Source organism: Lycium barbarum, chromosome 9 (assembly GCF_019175385.1).
Source record: "Lycium barbarum isolate Lr01 chromosome 9, ASM1917538v2, whole genome shotgun sequence".
Classification (NCBI taxonomy): domain Eukaryota; kingdom Viridiplantae; phylum Streptophyta; class Magnoliopsida; order Solanales; family Solanaceae; genus Lycium; species Lycium barbarum.
This window is the reverse complement of record NC_083345.1, coordinates 25824323-25836195: the sequence shown is the minus strand read 5'-3', so window position 1 is coordinate 25836195 and position 11873 is coordinate 25824323. Positions and strand designations below refer to the sequence as shown.

Sequence of the window (11873 nt, the reverse complement as noted above, 5' to 3'; positions counted from 1 at the left end):
TAATTTGAAATTTTATCTCTAAACATCTCATGTACAAATGCCTGTTTAGTGAACCCAAGACAAGTCTTGTTCACATTAATCTAATATATTGATGAACAAAGAAAACAAAATGACTTGGACCTCGCCGCCTTGTATCATTTGACTCACGTGCTTGAATACCCCCTTTTGCCGAAAATGCTTTGCAAATTACTTCTTTAAATTAATTAACTATCTCATCCTATTATTAATTAATAATAAAAATACCATTCCCTAAGAAGTTTCCTCATTTTCACGTATATAAAAGGGTTTAGTCATCGTTTAAACTTCAAACCCAAAAATATTCCAACAAAAAAAAAAAAAAACATTTTCACCTAATTCATTCTGCATTCAAAATCTTGAACATGGATTATTCATCTTCATGGGATGAGCTTCTTTTTCACCATAATTCTCTTCCATTTAACGTTAATGACACCGAAGATATGTTCCTTTTTAATCTCGTTAAAGAATATTCAGGAGAAACAACTAACTCTTCCTCTAGCTCAGAAGAGGTAACTTCATGCGAATTATTACCCGAAAAAGAAAAGAATTATAGAGGTGTAAGAAAGAGGCCATGGGGTAAATTTGCTGCTGAAATTCGTGATTCTACAAGGAATGGTGTTCGAGTTTGGCTTGGAACATTCGACAGTGCTGAAGAAGCTGCTTTGGCTTATGATCAAGCTGCATTTGCAATGAGGGGTATGATGGCGATACTTAATTTCCCTGTGGAGATAGTGAAGGAGTCTTTAAATGAAATGAAGTGTAGATTTGATGAGAGTTGTTCGCCGGTTATTGAACTGAAGAAGAGACATTCCATGAGGAGAAAGACAGTTAGTAGAAGAAATAAAGCAAGAAAAAATGATTTGTCCAATAATGTTGTTGTGTTTGAAGATTTGGGTGCTGACTATTTGGAGGAATTATTGAGTTCTTCAGAAAGTATCCCAAATTGGTGATTATTATCCCCTGTTTCTGAGCAGTAAAAGCTACTGCTCTGTTTATATAATCTTGATTTTTTTTTTTTAATTTGAAAATTTTATTACATAGGGGTAGGGAAAGGGGAAATAGGGAGGTGATTACAAGATCACTAATAAGTGAAAGTTCAGGTAATCAATCAACTGAGCTACTAAGGTCTCATTTGTTTTTATTAAGATTATGACGGCTGAATCTGAATGAACGTCTGAATGATTAAGATGTTGTCTTTAGATCTGAACGCTAAATGTTAAAATTGTTTATTTTTCAATATCTGAATGTGCATAACATATTTATTTAAGGGATAATTTCAGAGACCTCCCTCAAGGTTTCGTTTCGTTTCACTCACTTCCCCTTTAGTTTACGCTATTACGCTTAACTCTCTTATTTTTTTTTTTAACAATTCTTTTAACCTATTTATTATTAATATAAAAAATCATAGTTTGACTAGTTTACCCTTTTTAATATTAAACCCTTTTAATTAATTATTTCTTTTGGAATATCTTCTCTGCTACAAGTTCTTTAAAAATAAAAAGGAAATCCCTTTTACTCAAAGCCCTCCCTAATTTTCTCTTCTAATATTTGTTCCATGTTCTTCATCCTCTTCCTCATTTCTCAATCGCGTCAGTTTTAGAGTTTCATGTGCAAGAGAATCAGAGCAAGCTTAAAAATTTAGAGATAGTGATAAATGCATAACATTGCATCAATTATAGTATGGTATAGATTATAAAGAAAATAAAGGTTCAATTTTGAGGCTAAAGTTGAACAAAATGAACGTTCTGTTCGAATCCGCCAAAGAGGGTAGGGATTAAAAGATGAATAGTTGGTATGGAGGTTCTGTTGACAATTCGGTTTCCAAATCCACGTCGCTTGGTTCTTTAAGATCAGTTCATAATTTTGGAAGTTATTAATTGAATAAATGAAAAGTGCAGGTAGGGATTTGAAAATTGTAGCAAACTACTTCGGATGTTTGTTGTGCAGAAAAAGGGCACCATGAATATGCATTTTTACCATATGTTTGTAGGAATATTTAGGGTATTTTATTTGAATGACTTTGGATTTTGTAATGAATTACAGTGTGTGGTTCAATATCCAGTGAAGCTTATCTTATAGTTGATGTACACAGGTAAAAACTTGGAGATGTAAACATAAATTTTACTTTCACTAAATTCAAATTTAAAAACTAGCATATTTATGGTGTTTTTATTTCAATGGAATTTTCTAAAGAGCATCTTTACAAATCTATTAGTAAGGGAAAATTTGGTATATTGTAATTTTTTTATTTTAATGATAATTAGGTTAAAAGAATTGCTACAACAAAAAATTAAAATAAGGGAGGTAAGCGTAATAACTTAAACTACAGGGGAGGTGAGTGAAACGAAGCGAAACGTGGAGGGAGGTTTATGAAATTATCCCTTTATTTAAACATAATAAATATACAATTCAAATAAAAAAGTAACTAAATAAAAATTTAATAAAATAAGAATACTATTTGACAAAAAAATAAAACATTTATGTTCGCTAGTGATGGTGAACATGCTTTGTAGTGATGGTAGGTGGGGTAAGTGCATGGTGGTGGGTTAGGTGAGATAGGGGTGGTGGGTGGGTGGTGGTGGTTCAGGGGTAGGGTGGTGGTTGGGGTAAGGTGGGTGGGTGGTGGTGGTTCAAGGGTAGGGTGGTGGTTGGGGTAAGATAGGTGGGTGGTGGTGGTTCAAGGGTAGGGTGGTGGTTGGGGTAAGGTAGGGGGGGGGGGTTAGGATGGTGTTGGTGGTAAGTGGGGAGGGGAGGGGTCTGGGTGGTAGGTGCTGTGGGTAGTGGTGGGAGGGTTGTGTGTGTGTGAGGCGGGAAGGGGGGTTGTCGTGGTGGTGGGGTGAGTCGTGGTGGTTGGGGGTAAGATAGGTGGGTGGTGATGGTGAGTGGGTTGTTGGGGTGGGGATGGATGGTGGTCGATAGGTGGGGGTGGGGTCCGGGTGGTGATGGTGGGTGGGTTGTTGGGTAGGGTTGGGTGGTGTTGGTGGTGAGTGGGGTTGTAAGGTTAGGTGGTTGGTGGGAGTGGGGATGTGGTGGAGCCATTGGTAAAAATTATTCATAAAAAGTACCTCTTAATGATATTCAGACTTTGTTTAAGATCTTAATGATTAACACCTATTCAGACCAAATAAGTTGTTAGATCTTAATGTAAACAAATGCACTTAACCCAACCACCTTACACGCAGCATGTAAGTGCTCAACTCGCTAATACCAACACCATGGAGACAGCAGCTACTTCAAAGCAATAAATATTTTGGTTCTAAGCAAATTCATGCTCAATCCATCACATGTTGTCTCTTTATCCAATCTCATCAATCTTTTGCATGCAAACTACTCAACATATACACTAAAGCTGAACAAACGTTTTGGATGCCCACAAGGTGTTCGATCAAATTCCCCAACCAGATATTGTCTCCTGGACTTATCTTCTATCTCTACATTTGCAACTACAACAACCCACTAAAGCCTTTTCTCTGTTCAACCACTTACAACTTCACTACGGAGGGTTGTGCGGCGGCGGAGGTGTACAACTGGGCTTGTTGGTGAGCTACGTGTCTGGCCTACTGCTATTGCACATTGAGGTGCGAGTAGCTTGAGCAAAGTAGCCATTTGTCCTATGATCTCTGAGAACCCTAATACGTAGATCCTAAGCTTTCAAACATGGCCATGACGACCATTGATCAGCCAACCGGAGTGGCTGACCAGCAACTAGTTACTACACAGCAGCAGAAAGGAGAGCCATCAGAATCAAATTCCAATAAGATCCAGTATGCATCACTTTTGAAACCTGCAACAATGAACATGAAAAATCAAACACCTTCAATAGCTCCAATTCCAATAAAAAAAATTACTATGTTACAAGGAAAACCATATGTGAAGTGGACTGCGACTGAAGTGGCAAGAATGGAGGCTATTGAGAACTTGCAGCTTGCAGTTGTGGGTAAATTTTCATATGGGTGGCCGGATATGGACCAAGTACGCAAAATGATCCCAAGTCAGTGTGGAATTAAAGGAGAATGCACCATTGGTTTCTTTAGAAAGAGACATGTGCTGATTAGATTGAGTCTGAATGAAGATTTTATCAATCTAACATCTAAACCAACATATTATTTGACAGATAAGGAGGGGTATTCCTATCAGATAAGGCCTCTCATATATGATTCCAAGTTTAAGATTGATGAGGAGACTCCTAAAGCAATGGCATGGATTTCTTTCCCCAATTTACTGCCTACTTACTTTGTAAAAGAAGCATTGTTTACACTTGCTTCAGCAGTGGGCAAACCTTTACATTTAGATTTGGCCACAATCAATAAAACTAGACCTAGTTGTGCTAGGGTTAAAGTTTTAGTAGATTTGTTATCAGATCTACCAAAGGATGTAAGGATGGACATTGAGGATGAACAAACTTTGAGTATCAGGACTGTAAATGTGACGATACATTATGACTATTTACCAAAGTACTGCAAGGAGTGTAGACTGCAGGGCCATAATGAAGATGACTGTAGGATTATTCATCCCGAACTAGCTTATAGGGAAGAAGAGAAAGATGTGCAGATAGAAGATCAGATTACCACAGTGGAAGATCCGTCTCAAGAACAAAAACATGAAGAAAGAGTGAAAAATAAGAAGGAAATTAATGCTGAGAAGCAGAAGCAAGGAAACTCTGAAGACAAAGAAAGAGAAAAAGGTATAGGTAACAGGAATAAAGGATACAACAATCCTTTAAAATCATCAGCTAGAATGTTAACAAGTGGAAGATGGATTGGAAACCCAGGATTATGGAATCCGAAGAAAGATAACAGAGCAGTCACAATAGGGCAAGATAATGGATCACAAAAGGGGCGAAAGGACAATGCTCAACTGGCTGGAAAAGCTAACAAGGAAGTAGAGGTCAATAGCAAAGTTGTACAAACTAAAAACCAATATGAAATCCTTTCTGAAGTGGAAGAATCTGGGGATAATGAAACAATTAAGGAGACTCAAACAGGGGCAGAACAATGCATAGAAGGTAACAAGGAAAAGACTGAAGTACAAAAGGTGCAAAATGAGGAAGTGCAGCAGGTTGGGAATACTAGCAAGCCAACAGAGTTCAATATGAAAGATGTACAAAGCAAGAACCAAGTTGAAGTCATGGTAGAAGTGGAGGAAAATGGTGACAATAAAGTAATCAAGGAGAACAAAGTAGAGACTGTACAATGCATTGGAGAAAACAAGGATGATCGTGCAATTGCACAACACAAAAATATGTCACCAGCAAAGAATAGTGAGAAAGAGACTAATAATAACAGCTAAAGTGTCCATATCAGTGATCAACATAGCTCCAAAGAATGGGGGGAAGATTACGAGGGAGAGAGTACTAAGAAGAATAAGAAATCAAAACAAAATTCTGATGAAGACCATCTGGTGCAGTCTGTAGAGGAGAAACAAAAATCTATTGATGAACAATCTAGTAAGTTAAATGAGAATGAATCAAATGATAATTGGGAAGATAGAATAGAAGGCATGGAAGGATCTGAGGAAGATGTATCTTCAATAGACTCTATAGTGAACTTAGTAGATAACTCGTACGATTCTACTAAGACACACTACGGGGGGAATAATGAAGGTTCATTGATGTCAGATGGTGCTATGCTTCAGGAAAAATTAATCACACAAGACGGGGAGGTAAAGAATGATAAACACAAACCTCCGGATGATCAGATCTTTGTTGAGGATGGAGAAGTGCAAGATGATAATCCAGTACTGATTAAGGCAGATAAGATTGCTTCACAGGTGCCTCCAAATTATAAGGGTACTGACATTGAAGATATTGTCAGGACAAGAGCAAATCCAATTTCCAAGGCAACTGCAGATATAAGGAATACAAGAAAGTCAGCTACTGAAGAGAAAACATCCCCAAATACTAAGTTACATGATATAGTGACCCACAAAGTTTCAAATGATGAAATTCAAAGGGCAACAGAAGATATACCACCACCAGAGGAGGACAAAGAGAATGAACATAATAACAGTAGTGCCCAAAAAGTAGCTACAGCAGCAGATTTATCACCAAAAAAGCTAGCTAAAAGTGGTAAAAAGGCAAAGAGTCAAGAAATTGTACAATCCAAGAGGATATCAACAAGGAAGGGTGCAGGCACAAAACATAAATGATGATTAAGGCTTTAATATGGAATATTAGATCAGTAAATACACAAAAGGCTTTTCAAAGATTAGTCATGTTGCAAAGACAATATAAATGCTTCATTGTTGCTTTGATGGAACCATTTCAGAACTGTAGGCATATTCAGAAGTATAGCAGAAGGTTGGGGATGGAAGATGTTATAGCCAATTCTAATGGGAAGATATGGGTTTTCATAGATGCTGGAGTTCAATGGGAAATTATGATGAACACAGATCAGCAAATAACCCTCAAATTACGCCATCAAGACATTGGTACAGACATTATTACTACTTTTGTCTATGCCAAGTGTGATGCAGGTGAAAGACAAGAGCTGTGGGATAACTTGTATCATTTAGCAAGCTCTATGGAGCAGCCTTGGGTGGTAGGAGGTGATTTTAATGTTATTTTATCCGAAGCAGAAAAGCTGGGTGGTTTACCAGTTACTTTGAATGAGTGTGAAGACTTTGCCTTTTGTATAAACTCTTGTGAATTGTTTGATATGGGTTTCAAGGGGAGTCCTTTTACATGGTGGAATGGAAGGGCAGCTGAAGATTGTATATTTAAGAGACTTGATAGAGTGGTGGTGAATCAACAATTCCAAAATATGTTCTCAAACATAGAGGTGGAACATTTGTCAAAAACAGGATCAGATCACACACCTTTGTTGTTGTCATGTGGAGATGAAAATATTGTTAACAGGAAACCTTTTAGGTTTCTGAATTTTTGGACTAAACATGAGTCTTTTAAGGAGCTAATTACTCAGAATTGGAGCACTGATGTTGATGGCTCCCCATATTTGAAATTTAAGCTGAAGTTGAAAAAGCTTAAAAGGGTGTTATCAAAATGGAGCAGGGAAACTTTTGGGGACATTTTCCAGCAACTAGCAATAAGAGAGGAGATAGTAAAGGTAAAAGAAGCTTTATTTGAAGAAGATCCTAGTATTGTGAACAGAATTGTGCTTCAGAAGGCTCAAGCAGAAATGAAGAAGTATCTAAATATAGAGGAGCAATACTGGAAACAGAAGGCGGGCTTTTCATGGTACACTGAAGGATACAGGAATACTGCTTTTTTTCATAACTATGTTAATGGAAAGAGGAGGAACTTACATATAAAAGGAATAAATGATGGAAGTGGAACGTGGCTGGATTCAATGGAGCAAATATCAGAGGAAGCTATCAGGTTTTTTCAGAAGCAATTCACTCAGGAAGGGGACACAACAGATTTTGAAATGCTCAAACATGTCCCCTCCATGATCTCTCATGAACAGAACATGGATCTATGCTCATATCCATCTCTGGATGAAGTCAAACAGGCTGTTTTTGCTCTTAGTGGGGATAGTGCTAGTGGACCTGATGGTTTTACGGGATTGTTTTATCAACAGTGCTGGGAAATTGTTGGAAATGATGTATATGCTGTGATATTATCTTTTTTTGATGGAACTGAACTTCCTAAATCTATCACTCATACCAACCTAGTGCTTATTCCTAAAAAGCATCCTGTTCAATCATTTTCTGATATGAGACCTATCAGTTTATCCAATTTTATTAAGAAGGTGATATCAAGGGTTGTGCATGGAAGAATGGAAAAGTTGATTCCATCTTTGATATCTTCAAATTAGTCCGGGTTTGTGAAAGGAAGGAGCATCTTTGAAAACATTCTGCTTACTCAAGAGATTGTGTCAGATATCAGAATTAGGGGGAAACCTGCTAACGTGGTTATAAAACTGGATATGGCCAAGGCATATGATAGAGTTTCCTGGAAATTCCTACTACATGTACTAAAAAGAATGGGGTTTGCAGAGCACTTTATTAATCTCATTTGGGGGTTAATCTCTAATAATTGGTACTCTATACTACTGAATGGGCAGGCATTAGGATTTTTTAAGTCTTCTAGAGGGGTCAAGTAGGGAGATCCTTTATCACCTACTTTATTCCTACTTGCAGCGGAGGTGCTATCTAGAGCTCTGAATTCCTTATTCGATGATCATGATTACATTGGTTATGGCATGCCAAATTGGTCTAATCCACTCAACCATTTGGCATATGCTGATGATACAATCATATTTGCATCAGGACACCCAGAATCGTTAAAGAGAGTTATGACAGTGTTGAGGGATTATGAGAGATCTTCTGGACAGATTAGAAATAAAGATAAGAGTTCATATTACATGTATACTAAAGTGGGCAATGACATCATCCAGATTGTGGGAGATATTACTGGTTTCTCAAAGGGTCAATTTCCGTTAACTTATCTTGGATGTCCTGTTTTTCATGCTAGGAAAAGAAAGGAGTACTACTCAGATCTAATTAAGAAAGTTAAAGGAAGACTGCATTCATGGAAAGGTAAACTACTTTCTTTTGGAGGTAAGGCAGTTTTGATAAAAAGTGTACTGCAGACCATGCCAGTTCACCTATTATCAGTTCTGGTACCTCCTAAATGTGTCATAAATGAGCTCCATAAGATCTTTGCCAGATATTTTTGGAGCAACAAGTCTGAAGGTAGAAACAGACATTGGATAGCCTGGAAGGAGGTATGCCTCCCAACTCAAGAAGGTGGATTGGGCTTTAAATCTTTATTTGATGTATCCAATGCCTTATTTGCAAAACTTTGGTGGAGGTTCAGAACTACAAACTCTCTATTGGATAATTATATGTGGAATAAGTATTGTAAGAAGGTGATGCCTAATCTGATCCAGTGGAAAGGAGGAACCCAAGTTTGGAAAAAAATGCTAGAAGCTAGAGAAGATGTGGAACATCAAATTTGGTGGGAAATAAAAGCAGGAACCACTAATGTGTGGTATGAAAATTGGACTAAATTGGGAGCTTTATATCATGTGGTTCCATCTGATTTTTATATCAATGAGAATCTGGTAGATGTTGCAGAGCTAGTAGAAGATGGAAAGTGGAAGGACCAGCTTTTACAGCAATCCTTCCCAAATGCTATTGTGGAGCATATTAAGGAGGATATTCATATAGAACAGCTACAGGGTACATGGGACAGACCATGGTGGATGCCAACTAGTACAGGAAAATTTACAGTAAACAGTGCTTGGGACATGATGAGGCATAGAGGGGAAGAACATGAAGAATATAAGTGTCTGTGGAGTAAGGGAGTTCCTTTTAAGATGTCATTTTTTATCTGGAGGTTGTGGAAGCACATAATTCCTACTGATGATAACCTGAGAAGGATAAGGATCCCTATTGTCTCTAGATGTTATTGTTGCGAAACACCTCATGTAGAAACAATGCAACATCTTTTCCTGAGTAGCAGTTTTGCAGAAGGAGTATGGAATGTTTTCATGCATGCAGCAGGAATTCAGAAGAATATGATTCATATTCACCAAGTATTCAGATACTGGTGGAAGGTAGATTGTAGGGAAAAATTAAAGCCTATTCTACAAGCAGTGCCTGCCATGATTACATGGGAACTGTGGAAGAGGAGAAATATCATTAAGCATGGAGGTAGGATCAGCTTTAGAAGGGTGGTGCATGAAGTGAATTTGCATTTATTTTATCTTACGAAGATGAGATATCTATGGTTAAGAGATGTTCCTTTTTTATAGCCAGAGCTAGTAGCATTTTTAGAAAACTATCATCCCAGGATTATAACCAAGGCGGTGTATTGGAAGTTACCTCTTAATGGATGGTTTAAGTGTAACACTGATGGAGCATCAAGAGGTAACCCTGGTGCTAGCTCCTACGAATTTTGTGTTAGAAACTGGCAAGGGGATCTTATTTATGCTCAAAGTGGGGAAATTGGAGAGACCACAAATGTTGTAGCTGAAGCAAGAGCAATGTTGGAGGGGATGAAGTACTGCATTGATAAGAATTTACATCCGTTAATTCTGGAGACTGATTCTTTATTGCTTAAAAATGTTGTGGAAGGGGTGTGGGTGGCACCTTGGTGTATAGTACCACATGTTGAAAGAATAAGGAGAATGAAGGAGCACTGGAATGTGGAGATCCAACATGTGTACAGGGAAGGCAACTCCCTTGCAGATTTTTTAACTAACATTGTTTTTGATTTTGCAGGTACCTTAAAGTTCTATTCTTTTTCTGAATTGCCTAGTGCAGGGAGGAAAATTCTCAACTTGGATAAGCAGCAAATTCCTAACTTAAGGATAAGGAATGCAAGGACTTGAGGCTTCTAAGGAGTGCATGACTAATATTGTAACTCAGGTATTGACATTTCGGCAATGTGTGGCATTAGCTTGGCTCATTCTATTGAAGAGATATCAATACTAGAGAAACATTCAGAATTGCACATCCATAATGAGGGATTGATAAGTTTATTATCTATATACTCTTCATTCTAGAGAGTCTATACAGCTTCGAAATGTGAGTTTTGTGATATTTAGTTCATTTTGAATCTGGAGGCATACTCCTGATGGTTTGTTAGCCAAGTCTCTGATGAGAGCTTCGAGGGACATATAATTGGCGTCAATCAAAGATTCAAATGCTACTTACACAAAACATACAAGACCCAGCTATATAGAGGATTTAGAAATCTGGGGAATCATTTATCTTGCTGGTGAACTCAGATCGATTATAGATAAAGCCATTTACAATAAATACTGATAATGAGATTGGGGCTTGAAACTTGAAACTGAAAATGATAAAGAGATTCAAGAGTCACATACAAAGATTTCAATTTTGTGGAAAGCAATGGAGGAAGAAAGCTCTGTGGAACAAAGAGCAGCAAAGGAAATACCTGAGCTAAGAAGCAATTGAGTTGATATCTGTTGGTTGAATTTTGGGTGGTATTGCTTTTTCTTGGGCTTTGTAGATGTGTCCGTCCAGCTATTTTTTTTGTTTGCTTGTGTTATGAATATTTGGCTATTATTAATAAAATATATCCACCCATGTGGTGGTAGCTTATTTAAAAAAAAAATAAAAAAAAAACATCTTTGCATTCTGCTGTTTCTTCAATTGCAAATATGAGGAGAGGAGGATTAAAGAGTAAAAATAAAAAGTCACGAGCAGAGGATGTACAGGCTTCTAAAAGTGTCTTACGTAAATAAAGTAGTACTAATAATTATTCCTTCTATCCCAATTTCAGACAGTTAAAATTTTGAGAATCAAACTTTTAAATTTTGACCGTTTTAAGTTTTTTTAAATAAAATTTATGTATTTAAAAATTATGTCAAAAATATTACTATAAATCATACTCTTAAAATATATAAAAGGCATATCAAAAAATTGCGATCAAAAGAAAACCTCATTGACTTTCGAAATACGAAAGGTCTGAGACGGAGGGAACAGAGGATGATCAATAATTAGATAACTTGCAGAGCTGTCGAGCTCGTCAATCTTTGCATATTTGCCATCAAAATGTTTTGCAAAGCTACCGTTTTTCCCCTTAATGGCCACCTCATTATTCCCCTTACAGTTTAATTATTTTATTGGTAGTTATATTTTGCCGTATTTACCACCAAGCAGTAGGCTAGATGTACTTCATTCTTAATCAAAAATCTCGAACAAGGGAGAAACTCTTGACATGAAGGCTTCACTTTTAATGGGTCCTACAATGTAAATTGAATTAGTCGTTCAGTTGATTCCAGATATCAAATAATCTATGTCTATCTATCTATCTATCTATATTATTTTAAAAACATGAATATAAATGTTGATCGACCAAAATAGCCTTAAAATATTGAACGGCTTTAATACCCTTCAAAAGCCAAAATTACTTCAACCGT

At 37.1% G+C, this 11873-nt stretch overlaps 1 protein-coding gene and 1 long non-coding RNA gene across 3 annotated transcripts; one reads left to right on the top strand and one right to left on the bottom strand.

Moving 5' to 3' along the window:
• The first annotated feature begins 217 nt into the window (after positions 1–217).
• On the top strand, positions 218–1614 carry LOC132610136 (ethylene-response factor C3-like). Its single transcript, XM_060324417.1, has one exon. It carries the CDS (start codon positions 381–383, stop codon positions 966–968), a length of 588 nt encoding a protein of 195 aa, XP_060180400.1. The 5' UTR covers positions 218–380; the 3' UTR covers positions 969–1614.
• An 804-nt stretch (positions 1615–2418) lies between these two features.
• Positions 2419–11001, bottom strand: LOC132610335 (uncharacterized). 2 transcript variants are annotated; one of them, XR_009571115.1, is made up of 3 exons: positions 10815–10904; positions 5702–5860; positions 2419–3802 (listed from the first exon to the last, which is right to left on the bottom strand). It is a non-coding gene; the product is annotated as an uncharacterized LOC132610335 (long non-coding RNA). The 2 variants fall into 2 exon arrangements; XR_009571114.1 differs by having other exon boundaries at positions 2421–3802; positions 10886–11001.
• Positions 11002–11873: the final 872 nt, after the last annotated feature.